The 17,531-nt window shown below is 33.5% G+C and overlaps 2 protein-coding genes and 1 long non-coding RNA gene across 3 annotated transcripts; all 3 read right to left on the reverse strand.

The window, feature by feature from the left end:
- Window positions 1-314: 314 nt before the first annotated feature.
- Window positions 315-5,474, reverse strand: LOC127260462 (ent-kaurenoic acid oxidase 1-like). Its single transcript, XM_051288194.1, has 8 exons — window positions 5,227-5,474; window positions 3,646-4,123; window positions 2,225-2,488; window positions 2,046-2,135; window positions 1,143-1,221; window positions 852-958; window positions 653-774; window positions 315-570 (listed from the first exon to the last, which is right to left on the reverse strand). The coding sequence occupies exons 1-8, from the start codon at window positions 5,472-5,474 to the stop codon at window positions 462-464; spliced, it is 1,497 nt and encodes a 498-aa protein (XP_051144151.1). The 3' UTR covers window positions 315-461.
- A 2,004-nt stretch (window positions 5,475-7,478) lies between these two features.
- On the reverse strand, window positions 7,479-9,433 carry LOC127261360 (uncharacterized). The gene is made up of 4 exons (XR_007840901.1): window positions 9,338-9,433; window positions 8,638-8,687; window positions 8,150-8,216; window positions 7,479-7,507 (listed from the first exon to the last, which is right to left on the reverse strand). It is a non-coding gene; the product is annotated as an uncharacterized LOC127261360 (long non-coding RNA).
- A 1,514-nt stretch (window positions 9,434-10,947) lies between these two features.
- On the reverse strand, window positions 10,948-16,770 carry LOC127260886 (putative ABC transporter C family member 15). The gene is made up of 7 exons (XM_051288901.1): window positions 16,557-16,770; window positions 13,577-15,888; window positions 12,603-13,505; window positions 12,236-12,530; window positions 11,929-12,143; window positions 11,246-11,855; window positions 10,948-11,157 (listed from the first exon to the last, which is right to left on the reverse strand). The coding sequence occupies exons 1-7, from the start codon at window positions 16,585-16,587 to the stop codon at window positions 11,030-11,032; spliced, it is 4,494 nt and encodes a 1,497-aa protein (XP_051144858.1). The 5' UTR covers window positions 16,588-16,770; the 3' UTR covers window positions 10,948-11,029.
- Between the last annotated feature and the right edge of the window lie 761 nt (window positions 16,771-17,531).

Below are 17,531 nucleotides of genomic sequence, written 5' to 3' on the forward strand. Positions count from 1 at the left end.
TACATATAAAAAAGTGAATAATTTGATTCGGAATCGACACAAATATTTTGAAATTTTTATTAATGGGATAGAACTTTTTAGAAACAGAGTCTTTTTTTAGAATATGCTTCTATAAAATGAGAAATACTATTTAATTTTTAGGGACATTACATTTAGGGTGCTTTTGTTTGAAAGTTTCTGGTAGATTTATATTATTCACACCAAATTTTTCTCTTACAAATATTAAATCAAATACATATTTTTTATTTTTATATCACATCATACGACTATTCTAATTTAAATTTTTAACTATTCAAATCTCGATCCAAAATCCAAATCGCCAAACAAACACACCTTTAATATTCATGAACAAATTGTTGTAATAATCTTACTAACAGCTAAAACAATCATTTAACAATTCTATCCATCTTGACAAGTAGTCTAATAATCTTACAAACAACTAAGTCAATTATTTCACATATCTACCCATCTTGACCATTAGTGATTTTCTTTACTGTTCCAAGGCAATTGTCCTTAGGCCTCGTGTGTGGTAAATAAATGACGGGACTATCGGGATTACGCCGAGCCAACCTACGTGCATCGAAACAACCTTAGTTTTCGCGAGTATATTCAAGTATCAAAATTTAAAATATGAATCCTGTCACCAACTTACTTATAGTTCAAAAGAAAATGATGAAGAAATACTGCGATTTCAATCTTGGCAAGATCATTTCCAGGACACAAATGGGACCCCGCTCCGAAAGGTAGAAATTGCCCGGCTTTTGGCGTAAAACCCTGTAATGAAAATTCAATTTTAATCTAGTATCGGATAGAAAAATTATTACAAATCAAAAGAATGATTTGGAACTTACATCCCATCTCGAAGGGTCAAACTTTTTTGGGTCTTCGTAGGTTTCGGGGTCAAAGTGAACTCCCCGAAACCAAACCAATACTTTCCATCCCTTAGGGATTGTGTATCCTAACATGATGAGCTTTGTCAAGACATCAACTAATTATTAAATTGTAAAAATATATACATGTTTTTTCGAAAAATGATGTTATTTATTTATTTACTTTTACTGAGCTCTAAGTACATATTGGGATCGTTAGAATTAAAACTTTGTAGGAATGTAAATGAAATGACAAATGTGGATTGTGTGTACCGTTTATCCGAACATTCTTTTTTGGCTCACGGAAGACCGTCAACGAGATTGTTATGATACGCAGAGTTTCATCAATGACCTGTCAAGCAACGGTTATAAAAAAAATTCAGCATCATGCTGACAGTGCATTGTGTGCTAATAGATAATATTTCGATATTACTACAGACAACATATAATTTATAGGGTAAATTGTTTTTTTAGTCTCGTAACTAGATTACCTTATCATTTTAGTCTCGTAAGTGGAACATGTCGCAAACTAATCCCATAAGTGAAAAATTTTCGTTGTTTTAGTCCTCTGGTGCTGGAGACGCCCGAGTGGCTCGCCGGAGGCTACGTGTCCACCACACCTGGTGGACACGTGGATTTTATTATTTTCTTTTTCATTTTTTAAAATTTATTTTTAATTTTATTTGCTTTTTTAATTTTTTTTTATTTTGTCCAATTGCACAAAAACTAAAATAAAATCCACGTGTGCACCAGGTGTCGCTGACTTGGCGGGATACCTGGCGAACACGTGGCTTCCGGCGAGCCACACGAGCGTCTCCAGCGCCGGAGGACTAAAACAACAAAAAAATTTCACTTATGAGACTAGTTTGCGACATGTTCTACTTACGAGACTAAAATGATAAGAGGGTCAGTTAGCTGACTAAAAAACAGTTTACTCTAATTTATATTAATATAATACAAAGATTAACCTAATATATGTCTATAATTATACAAGTCTTAAATATAAACAAATAGCGCATACTTTTATTTAATCTAATATATGTTATTTATATATTTTATCTGTGTTGATTTGAAAATTCTCCAAATCATCACCAATAACCATTCCCATTAAGTATAATAGTATTTTGATAAACAAAGGTAAAAATAAGAATAAATTAATACTTGTGAGAATCATACCTTAGAAAGATAATCCATATGTCGAATTTCTCTAAGGTTTAGACTTTTTTGCCCAGGAAGTCGATTTTTCACAATTTCTTCTTGTTCGGCCTGAAATTAAATCTTAATTTCTCATACTAAATTTGAGAAAAATATAAATTTATGAATGATCTTTATATCTGCCGAATCATTGGACATACCTTAGCCCGTTTGTACATGTCGGGATGCTTGAGTAAAAATAGAGTTGCCCACATGGTTGTGTGTGCCGACGACTCATGCCCGGCGTTGAGGTACATGATCAAAATATCGATAATTTCTTCGTCGCTCAATCGTCTTCCATTTTCATCCTCGGCATCCATAAGCCCGTCCATCATGTCTTTATTTGCGTTCACCCTTCGTTTATTCATTTCCTCTCGTCGCTTCGTTAAGACCCCTTGGAGAATGGCGACGAGCCTTTTACGTGCCTAAGATGGGTAATAGGTTTTTCTCACAATAGTTTTTAAAAAACAGATATTTTATACTACCTTTGTCATTTAAGTCTTTACTCAACTTTGGACATAACAATTTAAAGAAAAAATAAGTATGATTTAGATCTTATACAGAGTAAATAATTTTAAACTAAGGGGGTGTATTCAATTGGGATTTTAATGGATTTCTTTGGATTTTAAAAAGTTTATGGATTTATGTGGATTCAAAAAATCCACCGAGTCTACGTTGAGTTTGATGGATTTTAGTAATTGATTTAGATGGATTACTACGGATTTGATTGAATTCTTTATGGATTTATATGGATTTTGTAAGATTGTAAAATAATTTTTTTAATATATATTAATTATATAAATTTTTATCAAATAACAAATTTTATAAATATAATAAATAATTATTAATAAGATAATATTTAATATTAATAAATAATATATAAGTATTAATAAATAATATATATATGTATTTACTTTTTATGTAAAAAGGTTATATTAATATAAATAAATAAATAATTTACTATTTTTGAAAAAATATTAAAATAAATATAAATTAACGGTTCAACAAAAAATATATATTTAAATATCTATTTCACCTTTATCGTAATGATAATATAGTGTATTCGATAATTGAAAAGAAAAAATGACAGTAATATAATAATATATTTTAAAATTATATTTATAATATAAAAATATATATTTAAAAAAAATCATAATATTTTGCTAATATATTTTAGTTTTAAATTATTATTTTTATTAATAATAGTAATAAATATTATCATATTATTGATCACATATACAACAACAACAATAATAATAATAATAATAATAATAATAATCCATCAAAATCTGTGATGGTAAAGAGATATTCTTTTCTATATAAAATTTTCACAAAAATCCGTTAGAATCCATTAAAATCCATAGACTTTCAAAGTCTGAATATGTCTAAGATTTTAAAAACTTTTAAAAGTCTATATTGAATACCTCACGATTTTAAAAGACTTCTAAAAGTCTGGATTGAATAATAAAAGATTGAATACACCCAAATTTTGAAAGTCCAACAAAATTCTACAAAATCTATATTGAATACACCCCCTAAATATAAGAAAAGACTGTAAATCTTATCGAACATATGTTATTACCTGAAATGCCGAATAATAAGCGAATCCAGGGATATTGATCGCCATCGCCCTTACTCCAAAGTTCAACCTTGTGTATTGCCGCTCGAGAGCCCCTCGGACTCCTTCGCTCTCTGTGCTCAAGAAAATATGCATAATTATATTGAATGTAAGTTTTCGTAATTGCGTCAAGAACTCGATTTCTCCCATACTCGACCACTCATCTAGAGCTGTTATTACATTTTTCTCGATATATTCTAAGTACACCGATAGCGCTTCGTGGCCATTGATGGAGGCGGCGGTGAGTCTCCTCAGCCACCGGTGGTCTTCATCAGAAATGCTGGTGAAGGACTTGCGGCCAATTAGATTCACGGTGGAAGCCGGCCACCCGGGTTTGAAGGAGTCGTCGTCGGTTAAGATTCTCCGGCATGTCTCCGCCGTTGTAGCTATGATGCTAGGATTTCCGAACATGTGGGTCTTGTATATTCCGGTAGGTCCGAATCTGTTAAATAGTAAAAAATCTTAAATTTTCAATAAAAGAAAATTAATATTTGAATTTTGAGTTTGAAAATAGGAATAAAATAAAATAATACTTAATATATCACATAAGATTGATTTTTTTGGTATTATATTAAATAAATAAATATTTAATTTAATAATTTTGAGGATTTTTTTTTTTTTTTCATAAATAGTGTAAGACCATTTCAAATTCTAAAAAATCATTTTTAAGATTCAAAGTTATATTTAAACTCTTATGGGATCTATGAAATCAATATTATTTATTTTATATAGTTTTTAATAAAAATATATTATCTTGTTTAGTAAAAATATAAATCAAAATACTATTTGAACAAAAATTTAAAGTAATATTTAATTTTAAATCACAATCAAATAAAATTCTTTGTTTGATTTTTTTTTTCATTTTTTTTATTATTATACAACATCATCATAAAAAATAATAATATTCTCCTTTTATATAAAATATTGTATTCAAACGAACAGTTCATATTTAGGTTTGTATTGTAATAGATTAAATTGATGGTAGCTATTTAGTATTATTTTATTTATGTAAAAAATATATGAAATTAAACATATTAAATTTTATAATACATTAAAATTAACTTTTATATTCAAAATATTAAATTATTGTTTATGCATAGAAATTCAACATTTTAATATTCTCAACCTTAAAGTCTAACTTCCAAAATTTACAATCAAAGTGTATTACATATTTGCACACTAGTATTACCTCCCATATACATTGCAAAAAAATGAAAGTGATCTATGCATATCATATATGAAATAATTATTTCATATCTGTCCGCCCCTTCCAAATTTATTCTCATTTTTCCATTTAGTTCGTCTATTAAATTTATTTCATTACTAATTTTGGCAAAGTCAACAAATTAACATTTAATTATTATTTTTCATTCAACGCTTATTTATAACGAATATCACTAACTTTATTACATTCTCTCTGTTCATTTACTTTATTTTTTTTTTTTATAAATAAATTCAAACTGATCATATGGTAAGAACAGCAACAACAACCATATATATATATAGATAAAGAGTTGATTAGGGTGGGTGGGTAGAGGTAGGTACCTGTCAAGAAAGCAGGTTTGGATGAAAGTTTCCGGCGAGGAAGACTTGAAGGCAGAGAGAAAAGACCACATGGTTCCGATGAGGGGCCAGCCCAGATCCCCCGGGGGCAGATTTTGTCTGATTCCGACATCAAGCTTCATCTCATGGTACCACCCGTTCGCCCTCCTTACCACCCACCCCACCCCCACCACCACCACCACCACCGCCACCGCCACCCACCACCCCACCAACCACCCCACCACCACCATCGAGTACCAGTACCTAATTATATATATATATATTTTTCTTACAAACCACGGACTGAGCACTGATCTATATCTATCTATCTATCTATCTATATATATACAGTAGTGACAGTGGAGATGGTTATATATAGTCAATTATATGTATATATGTAGTAGAAGAAGAAGACGGAGTAGTAGTTGTTGGGAGATCCTGGGACCTCAGCACCAGATACCTGAACGAGTGAGAACGACGACTCCTCTCATAATTGGTTGGTATTTAATTTAATTAAGAAGAATGAATGTACTAGAAACAGTAATGCACCATCGAAAACAAATTTTTACTAATATTAATGTACTGATATTTTTTTTAAAAAAATAGAAAAGGAATATTTTTTAGTAATAGAACCAAAAATAGTATTTTAAATTATGATAAATGAGTATTATTATTATTATTATTATATAATCAATTGCAATTTGTTTATGCCGTCTTTTATTATTCGATTGATTTATATTATTTCTTCAAATATCATCGCATAGTATTAGAGATTCGTATTGAGTCCTCCATAAAATGATTTATAGAGTGTAGTATAAAAATTGTGTCAAAAATATAAAATATATTATTTTAGATTTAATATTTGACTTTTTAATTTTTTATAATGACTATTTGAGTTTTTTTAACATTTTCACTTTTGTATAAAACATTTTATATTTTTTATTATTATTATTAGAAATCGCAATTAAAAAATATACTAGAAAAACAAAGTGAAAATTGATTTTTCGGACCAATAACAATATGATATAATTGTTTAAAACCGTTATATATTAGTTTATCAATGGTATAATTCAAATCAATTATAATATTAATAACATTTTGCAATTTAATTTAAAATTATGATTAAACAAAAAGCATGTTAAGTAAACGATAGAATGAAAAACAAAAAAAACGACAAAAAAAAAAGGCACAGAGAAAAGTTGTCACAATATTTTAACAAGAATTTATGGTGGCTATTATATTTCTTTTCATTAAAATAGCACCTTGTAAAAATATATTAATGAACCTTCAAATACCTTTTGAACTAATTTTTTCATCAATTTGTATTAAAAAGTATATTTATTAATAATTTAAAAATATATATTTAGATTACTTAATTTATATAAATGAATTTTATGCTAACAATATATATATATATATTTTTCATAAAAAATCTCAACATATATTATTTTAATATATTTTTTTTTTTTCAAATTTTTCCCATCAAACATACCCAAATGTTAAAATATTTAAGGAATAAATTATACAAAGTTCACGTAAGATAAAGACGGTTTTGCTGAGAACACTTGGCTAATTAATTATGTTGCTATTTTAATTTATTCTACATGTAAATGGAATCCACACACAACCCTCTTTACCAATTTTATTTATTTATTTAAAGAGGGTGCCCATTCCTTTTTAATTATTTATTCTCGTAAAGGAGAATTGGTCCCCTTTATAATATTTAAATTGGTCATAATATTTTTAAAGAAATTAAATAATAATAAAAAAAAAAACAAGAAAAAGAGAACACTTTATAATTTCATAAATTAACATATATTTAGTCGCTATTATATATATATATATATCAAGATAAAAACAATTGTTAAATATAATATTTCTTTTAAAAAAAGTACACAAAATACAAAAAAAAACATGCCCATGTAATGTTAATCACCTATACAAAAGGTTCTATCCACACCGTGCATGCCTGAAACTTATAAAAATAAAAAATGGGAAAGCAAAACGACGACCTATAACTGTGAACTAACCGGAGCTCGGCTGCGGTTTCGCTTCCGGTGGCGGTGAAGACGAAATTGAGATCAGCTTAGACCTGTATTTGTCATTACTGTCTGTTACATGTCCATTAAATTTCTTGCAATATTCTGTGTCTGTACCCGACATCTTGGCCATAGCACCAGCCTCATCGGGTACTATATATGATATTGCAATCAACGACTCACGAGCCAGATCGGCGCTAAGTTTGTTGCCGGGTGTTGTCATAGCCAAATACAATTAGTTAAACCTATCGAAAACATCATGTACATGTTAGGAAATTGATTACAAAATTTTCCCCAAAAAAAAAAAAAAAAAAAAAACAGATGAAGAAAACTTATAGCATAATGTAAACTTAATGCAAACATCACCTGAGAAATCAAGGGAGGGTGAAGGAATAAAAATTTATGTAGATGTGATTCTCCTTTAATCTTGATCAAAAGTTTTTGGATAAGAACTCTGAATTTGAAAAAATTAAAGGCTCTCCTTCCTCCAATTTATAGTAATATTTTCCTAAATTTACAAGGATTGGGATACACAAAATCTTTGGATTATATAATAGATTATCACTAAATATTAGGATAAGGTTTAAATAAGTATATGGTAACAAGAATGTTAAACCCTTTTTCATAAGGATTGTAACACACACAATCTATGGAGTATTATATAATAGACTATCACTAAATATAGGAAAAGATTATGCTAACTAGTTAGGATCTTAAACCATTTTTTCACTAGTATTGGGATACACAAAATCTATGGATTGTAATAGATGATTACTAAATATTTCCAAAAGATCTGCATAAGTGTGCTAGCTAAGATCAGGATAATATTAACATCTTCATCAAGATTAAAAGTATTGGGCTAAGACTTTACTCGATGGAGAACTCACTAGACATAGGAAATAGACCAAACTAGAAAGCATGGGGAAAGATAAGTCTTGCAGTTCTTCTAACAATCTGAATAACGATCAATTGGATCAGAAGAATATCAGAATTCAGTAAGCAAACACCAAGTTCAATAACTAATGATCATTTACCAATCAAATATGAGTTGTACTCAATAATTCAAAGTGCAGAAATTGACAATTCAGTTTTTGAAGATGTTATATAGCATATGATCTTTAATGTTAAATGATCAAACTGCAGTTCAACCTATAGTTAAACCTCAATTAGATCATTTGAAATGGTTTATCAGATTTGGTATAATAAAAAGTAATTAGATAAGATTGGGGTAATAATTAGAAGTCGAAATTAGTATGAAAATTCTCAATTATTATCTAATTCAACCACAGATCCTATTTTGTGTTCACTTATAGTACATAAACAAGAAGAGAAATTCGATAGTGCTCTATGTTCCCAAGTTATCTACCATAATTACCTTCTTCCATAAGAGTGAGATTCCTTTTACTCATGAGTGTTCAACTTCCCCTAAGAACACAAGGAGATGTGTGAATCGATGTTTACCAATTTTATAGATAAATTGGTACTTCAGTTGATAAACCGTTTCCAGTTTAACATTTCATTGATCTAAACTAAAAGAAAAACTATTTCTAAGGGCATGAATTTGATTTAATACTAATATCCAATTCCAATTCAATTCACCTATTTCATGCCGATGATGCATATTCAAATACACTAATATGTAGAATCCTTACTCAATAGTGAACAAAATTTTATGCATCAAACGAAAACCAGCAAAATTCCAGGAAATCGGAAACGAGGATAGGAGCTTCCAATAAAATGAAAAGATGAGGGAGGAAAAATGAACATCGAAAACGTCAGGCATAATCACGACGTACGATTCCGCCTCAGAAAATTAAAAACAATCCACAAATAACGACAAGTTCATCGAGGCGATGCTCAAACAGCAAAATCCAAGAATACACAGACAAATCCGCACGCCAGTCAAATTCAAAATTTAAGAAGAAGAGTGGGGGCGGGAATAAACAAAAAAAAAATGACGAATCAATCCACCCACGGGCGCAGACAATCGCAGCTGGAATCGCAATCAACAGAATCTCGACATGACAGGATAAGCAAAATATCAATCAAACCAAAAATCAAATCACGAATCGCACCTTTCTCGAACCAAAATCGCCGATCAATTTCTCTTTCTCCCTCTCCCGCCGGATTGTCAGGTGAGAGTCAAAATAGGCAACTCTTATTGGCGAGTCGCCTTTGTCGGTTAGAACAAAATCTATTCACGATTTGACCAATGAGATCCGTCACGTGCACGGCACGTGAACCGAACCCGAACACTCCATATTGAATCGGTCAGAGACTTTATTGGGCCTATTTATATTTGGGCCTAAATAATTATTAAAAGAGGCCCATTTAAATATTAAATATTAAATCAGCAGATATTACGTGCCTGAAACACGGTGGTCCATTCTGTTGGTGCACCCCGTTTTTTACCTTAGTATTCTTTTATTTATTTTTAAATGTAAAACAAAATAAAATGAAATTTTCTAATATACTTAGATATAAATCATCAATAAATTATAAACATATCAAATCAAATGATAATTGTTTTTATTTATTTTTAAATTTTTTAATAAATTTATTTAAGGCAGTATGTGATAAAACTTATAATTATAAATAAAAGACTAATTCATTTTTCTATATTTTTCTTTTTTTATTACGATTACCTTTTGTGTATATTTGCATATAAATATTAAAAAGTTGACAACAATAGTAATAGATCTATAGAGTTTTAATATCTAGAATATTTATAATGTTCTTCTCAAAAAATATTATCCATTAATACTATTATACATAATATTCTTTTCATATATATATAAGTATATAAAACTATGGGTTGGATTGTTTTGTGTTTTTCTTTAAATGAATTTTTTTTTTTATGTAAAATATAAAATATTATATAAATAATATAAAAATAATAAATATGTGTTTATTATATTAATTTTAAAATATATATATTAATTTTTTTTTTACAAAACAATAAACTCTATTTTAAAATAGTAATTATTATAAAAAATATTATATATATAATTTGGGCTTAAATATTAAATATTTATATATTTTATAATTTAAGATTATTAGAAAATAAATTTGATAAAATATTCAAAAATTAGGCAAATAAATAAAATAATCAAAATATTATTATAAAATTATTAAATAAAAATTGGAAAAAAATATTATAATAAAAATTATAATATTTCAAATTTTAATTTTAAAATAAAAAATTATTATTGTAAATTAGAAAATGAAGCACAAAAATTAAATAAAAAAAACGAAAGCACTGCGTCAAAGAACTTGATAGTGGAATAGCAAATCTCTGATAATTCAATATTTAAAAAAGATTTTAACAACTAATATTTACTTTAAATTTAACAAAATAGATCTTATATCTCAAATGAAATTTTTTTAAAAAATTATCCCACTTTATCAAAAAGAGGAAATAAATAAATAAAGATGAAAAATAGGACTCAATTTATGTTTCCAATCATTTGTTTTTTTGAAAAATATTTATTTTATTATTGTATAATTTCTTGATTTAATTAGATAAGTGCTATGTTTTGATAAATAAATAAAAAATAATTATTATTTTTTCAATTAATATTTTTTACTGATCAAACAAATATATAATTCATTTCTTAGCATAATTGTGAACTACAATAATTTAATAAATGTTGCATTAAGAATATAATTTTACAAATCGTCAAAAAAAAAAAAAAATTGATATGTTTTCTCTAAATAAGTTATACAAAGCAAAAAAAACACAATTGGTACGTGTTGCAAAATTAAATTCAACTCTGCAACTTCGGCATGGTGTTTAGACTCTGTGATCTCATCGAATACTCTTTAATCAACTTAGAGAAGAAAGAGTTCTCTCTTTCCAGTAGCTTAGCTGGGGAGTCGAATTCCGCTATTCTTCCTGATCAACGAAAACCAACATAAATGCATACGAGTCAGTCGAATTCAAATTACGAAGTAATTAATTAGGCCGTAAAGTTTTTTCTTACCATCACTCAGCACCAAGACAAAATCGCTGTCGATTACGGTGTGGATTCTGTGAGCTATCGTGACGACAGTCCGATCTTTAAATTCTTGACTAATGATCTTCTGTATCACTCCATCGGTTGCAGAGTCGACCGATGCTGTCGCTTCGTCGAGAACAAGAATGCTGCTTTTCTTTAACAGTGCTCTTCCTAGACAAAAGAGCTGTCTTTGGCCGACACTCCAGTTCTCTCCATTTTCTACAACGGTGGATTCGAGTTTTTCTGGCTTTTCGCGCACTATGTCGCCTAGCTGACATTTGTCCAATGCCTCCCATATTTCAGTGTCGGAGTATTGCTGCAGGGGATCGAGATTTCCTCGGACTGTTCCGTCGAACATTGTTGGATCTTGTGGGATGATACTGAGCCTTGATCTTAGGTCTTGAAGGCCTATTTTGGTTATGTCGACATCGTCTATGATTATAGTGCCTTCGCGGGGCTCCACGATTCGGAAGATGGCTTGTATTAGGGTTGATTTACCGCTCCCTGTTCTTCCCACTACCCCGACTTTCTTCCTCCCTGGGAATGTGCAGGTGATGTTCTTCAGCACTGATGGGAGATGCTCGGCGTAGCGAATCTGGTTATGGAATTGTGTGAGATGTAATCAATGGACATGTTTATGAATTATTGAATTTTATGTGTTGCAGTACCTGCAATTGTTGGAAGCTGATCTTTCCTGTCTCTGGCCATTGAGACGGTGGTTTGGATTCTTCAATGGTGAATGGAGCTTCGCTTCGGAGATTCGAGTACTGAAGAATGCGTTCGACTGATATCATTTTGTTTTCTGCGTTGCATATGCTCCAGATCACTGAAGCTTGCTGGACATTGAGATTGATTCCATAAGTGACTGCTAATCCAGCAATACCTGAGGAAGACGATACAGTCAGACAGCCACGAGATTAACTGATTAAGCATCCATAGCTTGATTGATTTCTTAGATTTGATTTTGAACTTTACTTGGATTTATGATTCCTTCAGGGAGGGAGACTAGCAGAACTAACGAGAAGGTGAAGACGAAATTGGAGAGCTGATTGAGCCTGAAAGAGAGCCACTCCATGGCTGCTACATTGTGAAACCATGGCCGTGAGTGATCGTCGATTAAGCAGAGGTTGGCATTGGTGAATCGATCGAATTGACCGAAAGCACGAATCGTTGCTGCTCCGGTTAGTGATTCTGCAAAATGATGGAGAATCGGAGCTCTCTGAATCCCTGCTAATCGCGCCAGTTCCCTTGCTGTCGGTATGTAATACATCTGCAAATTAAAGATAAATTAGGTCATTTTAAATTCAAGAACAATGAAGATGATGATGATCTTAGTCACTACCTGGTACCAAATGCAGATCGCTGTCACTGGAATGAAGATGACGAAGACCTCCCAAGCAACCTGCGACATGACTGCTATGGTCCCTAGAAGCTGAATTATGGAGAAAGCACACCATCCTAGCCTCGTCGCCATTTCCAGGTCGAGCACGCTTTGATCAGTCGATGCACGGTTTAAGATTCTTCCAGCAGGTGTGGAATCGAAGAACGCCATTGGAGCGTAGAGTGTGCTTTTAAGCATTCTGCTGAACAGAGTTTCTGCTGTCAATAAACCAGTTATGGCAACCAAACTGGATCTGATCAGCACACAGAATGCACTCCCGAAGGAGAGGATCGTGTACACAATAAGCACGAAATGCAGGCCGTTCTTCGGCTGTTCATCGCCGGCTGGACATGCCCACGCCATCCAGTAATTGCTGACTACTTGCAGAACTTGGAATGACGATTGTGCGAGGATGATGACGGGGACGAAGGCGCCGCGTTTTACGATCGTTAAGTATGCCATGTATACTTCTTTCCCTATGCTCCCTTTCTCCCTTTCTTCATCCTGAACTAATCTTCCATCTTTCTCTGTTATCTCTGCGCAGAGATTGTGCTCCGATTCTTGCTTCACGTATGGGATTTCTTGGCTTGCTTCTGCATCTCCATTGCCGTCGTTCTCAGCTGCCACTGTTTGATCATTTCCGCGGCTTGAAGCTTCCATTGATATGACTGATTCCAGAGCTTGACTGTGTGCTCCAACCAGAGCTTCGAATCCGATGTTCTGCTGCAGAAGCTGATCGAACGTCCCGGCTTGCGCGATTCTTCCGTTTTCCATTACCAGAATGAGGTCGGCTGCAGGAAGGAATTCCACTTGGTGAGTGACGTATAATATCGTCTTGTTCTTGAGCAATCCCATCAAGCAGTCCTGTCGATTAATTTACAATCATCAGTGATCATCATCATTAAACAGACGAATACAATCCAAGAACAACAAACCTTGAAAAGCTGCGTGCCGGTGTGGGCGTCGACAGCGCTGAAAGGGTCGTCGAGGAGATAAATATCGGCGTCTTGGTACACAGCGCGAGCAATCTGTATCCTCTGCTTCTGCCCGCCGCTCATATTGATTCCTCTTTCGCCTATTTCTGTCATGTCTCCGGCTCCAAACAGCTCGAAATCTTTCGTTAGTGCACAGGCTTCGATTGTTCTGTCATACTTCTCGCTTTCGTATCCATTCCCGAATAAGATGTTTTCACGAATGTTTCCTGTTAATATCCATGGCGACTGAGGAACATACGCCTTCGAACCGCTGATCTTCACCTCTCCCGACAGCTTCTGCATCTCGCCGATTATGCAAGAGAGCAGACTAGACTTGCCTGAACCTACAGTTCCGCAAATCGCTACCTTCGTTCCTTTCTTAACCTTCAACTGTATTCGATCTAATGTTGCATTTCCTGTCTCTGTATCCCAGCTGAATCTTCCTTCATTAATTTCGACATGGAACTCTGTTTGATTGCTCGAAACGAATTCGACTGCGTCTTCCTTGATCTCATCTTCTTGCAGGTAAGTAGAGATTCTGTCTACAGATACTTTTCCCTGTGCAATAACATTAAGCAAGTCAGGAAGATTGAAGATCGGGTCCTGCAGCATTCGGAATGTGGCCAGAGCAGACAAAACCCTCCCGGCGGTTAACGGAATTCCCATTAAAAGACATCCACTGAAAGTTATCACTGAGATGAACGCCGGCGACCCCCAGAAGATGAACGCCGTCAAGGCGTTCAGCCAGAGAGATTTCTTCAGCCAGCCATGCTCGACTTTTCTCAATCCTACAAGCTTTCCGATGAAGTGTTCGTCCCACGCTTGGAGTTTAATTGTCTTCATGTTTCTCAGAACTTCAGATGTCGCCTTCATCCTATCATCCTTGGCGTCCATGATCTTCATCTGGTACGCCTTCTGCACCCTCGTCAATGGAATGTTGCCGGTCATCACCGTCATCGTCGCCGCCAGCGCGACGAAAGCTCCGGCGCCGAGATTCATATGCAGAATGTAAATCGCCAACGAAATCTGCACCGGCAGCATCCACACAGTGTTCAAATACCATACGAAGTCGGTGATTCTCTGTATATCCACACTCATGATGTTGATGATCTCCCCGCTCGTTCGACTCTGCCGCGATTGGCTCGACAATCTCAGCCCCTTTTGGTAAATCTGTGAAATCAACGCAGCTCTCAGACGAAGCCCTAACTGCCTCGCCCCAAAAATCCATTGCCTCTGCGCCGTCGTCTCCACAAGCTTCGCCGCGAGGAACCCTAACGCGAGTAAGTACCCGCTCTCCAAACTCCTGTACTTCTTCCCATTAAGAAACTCGACGAAATAGTTTATCAGGTAAGGGCCAACGTACGACGTCGAAGCGCTGGTGACGGCGAAAACCGCGTTGATCGCAGCTTTCTTTCTCGCGAACATGTACATCACTCTGTAAATCGACGGGTTCCCCGCAGCCTTCTCCTTCTCAGTTTCGAGGCATTTTTCGAAGGCCCCTGTTAGAAAGCTTGCAGAATCGTTGACGTCGACGTCGGGGACTTCGTCTTGATCGAGAGGCTTCCTGTAGCCGTACTCGAAGAGCGGATTTAGCCACGAGAAAGTCACGTGCTGGACCACCGTCGCCTTCCCGTACAGGCTGTCTTTTTTCGATGGTTCTGGAAGCTTCTCGTCCTTTCCGTCGAGAAGTGCCTCGATAATATCTTCGTCTAAATCTCTCGAGGCCACCGCACCGGTGTTTCCCCAGATCGCTAACCCTAGAAGGCAAATTGAGGTTAAAAAGCTCATTCCATCAGCGTATTCCAACACTCCAACTCGGCCATCAATTACGTCAATCGTAGTGCGAGCTAGAAATAGCAAAAACGCCAACGTCCACCAGAACCGGAGGAGCCACGGAAACTTGAGATGCTTCCGTTCACCGAACTTATACAAGACGACCAAAACGATCGTCCACGACAAAATTTGCATGATCCGTGACGAAAGAACTTTCGCGAAAGATGCGCAGCGCGCATCCGTATACGTTAGTATCGCGATAAACTGAGCGAGCATCATCAGAAGGGAACATACGACGCCGAGTTTGTAGGCGAAGCCATATCTAGCAACGTCGCTAGACGACTTTTTACTACCGTTCCAAATCGAGTGGGCGTTAGTTCTAACATAGTAGAGCAGGAATATGAGCAGAAATCCAATGGGCAAGCCAATGCTCGTCTCGTCCCATAAGCAGGGCGAGACGAGGTCCGGCCATGGCACGGAAATTTTGAGAAACATGAAGCCTGGGTACCAAAAAAAGTGACTCAAATTCATTGCTTTAATGTATCAAGATATAAGCATTGGTGACTTTGTCGTTGTCGTAAAATATGGAGTAACAAATTTAAAAGCGATGGGATAGAGGGAAAATTTTTGAAAATTTAATTAAATTGTGTCACGTTTAATAATCTACCAAATAAATTATAAGTTTCACTGAAATAACCTAAAACACATAATATACCTACGTTTACAAACCCAAAAACAAAATCAACTTCAGGAGAATATAAACAAAATTCAAAAATAAGAAAGTGCTGTTTTATAGCGGCGATATGATGGTTACCCTAAAATACGAACAGATTGCTGCAATCACAGCCGTTGGATCAGATGGATGATATAGATGCGTCATTCATTTTCATCCCAAACATGAAGTTTGAGAATATCCATTTAGTAATAATAATAGTAATTGTTATTATTATTACTATTTTGTGGATTAAGTTTAGTCAAATCAAAATCTCCTGAATATTCGGATCTTCAAAACTGAACATACAAAACATTTGATCATCTTCTTCTTCTTCTTTTTTTTTTCTTTTTTTTTTTTTTAGGAAGAACAGAAAACAGGAGATTGTTTTTATATGAATCTATCTATGATTATAAATACAAAACAAAAATATATAAAATTTAAGAAAACACTTACTTGGAGCAGTGTTGAGTATGTGGAGCACCATTGTCTGCGATGATGATGATGAAGAAAGCTTGTTTATAATTAATTTGATTTGATGAAAATATTGTTGGATATATAAAAGATGATCATGAGATATGTATATACATATGAGATGATATATACGATGAATATATTTGTCTGAAACTCATCTTAGTAAAGTAGTACAGAGAAAATAATAGGACTCTTCAACATACTGATGAGATCCACTATATATATATGTATGTATATATATGTATGTATATGTATGTATATATATATATATGTGTGTGGAAATTCTTTTAAGATCGTTTCTTGGCCATCACACTATAGTGGGCTACACGGACTAATTTTTAACTTATATGTATTTGTCTTTTCCATTGTTTTTTAAAATTTAAGTATTGTATTTAATATATTTTTTACTATATTGAGTGTTAAAATATTTATTTTTAAAAAATTTCAAATCTAAAATAGTTACATGTATACGTGTGTGTATTACTTTATTTGAATATTTTGGTATGTCAATTTTGAATGTTTGCTGATTCATCCATCATACATGAGGTTGGCATATACTATATTCCTTTTGAGTTTGTTACAGCTTTATCTTATTATTATTGTTGTTATTATTACTTGATGATTACTTTTGTAAATAGTAATAAATAATAATAATAATAATTGTTGAGCACAAAAAAAACGATGAGATCTTAAAAAGAGAGTACGAAACTCTGTCAAGGAAAAGGATTCCTCGGCAGAAAGCAAAGATCGGGTGTAATAAGGTCGGGTGCAGAGATCAGGCGTGATAAGATCGGGCACAGAGATCAGACGTGATAAGGTCGGGCGTTAACATCGGACAGGATAAGGTCGGGCACGAAGATCGGACGTGATAAGGTCGGGCGTTAACATCGGACAGGACAAGGTCGGGCACGAAGATCGGACGTGATAAGGTCGGGCGTTAAGATCGGACAGGACAAG

Source organism: Andrographis paniculata, unplaced genomic scaffold, assembly GCF_009805555.1.
Source record: "Andrographis paniculata isolate CXL003 unplaced genomic scaffold, ASM980555v1 Contig62END, whole genome shotgun sequence".
NCBI lineage: Eukaryota > Viridiplantae > Streptophyta > Magnoliopsida > Lamiales > Acanthaceae > Andrographis > Andrographis paniculata.

Bases quoted from the DNA above. Each gene is read 5' to 3' on its own strand.
- LOC127260462 (XM_051288194.1), bottom strand. From the start codon at position 5,474: ATGGTGGTGGTGGGGTGGTTGGTGGGGTGGTGGGTGGCGGTGGCGGTG. The intron at 775-851 runs GTAAGTTCCAAA...TTTTCATTACAG, and splicing joins TTGACCCTTCGAGATGGGAT to GGTTTTACGCCAAAAGCCGG. The intron at 571-652 runs GTAAGTTGGTGA...CGATGCACGTAG, and splicing joins CATTTTCTTTTGAACTATAA to GTTGGCTCGGCGTAATCCCG.
- LOC127260886 (XM_051288901.1), bottom strand. From the start codon at position 16,587: ATGGTGCTCCACATACTCAACACTGCTCCAA. The intron at 15,889-16,556 runs GTAAGTGTTTTC...TTTGGTACCCAG, and splicing joins CATACTCAACACTGCTCCAA to GCTTCATGTTTCTCAAAATT. The intron at 13,506-13,576 runs GTTTGTTGTTCT...ATTAATCGACAG, and splicing joins CCGGCACGCAGCTTTTCAAG to GACTGCTTGATGGGATTGCT.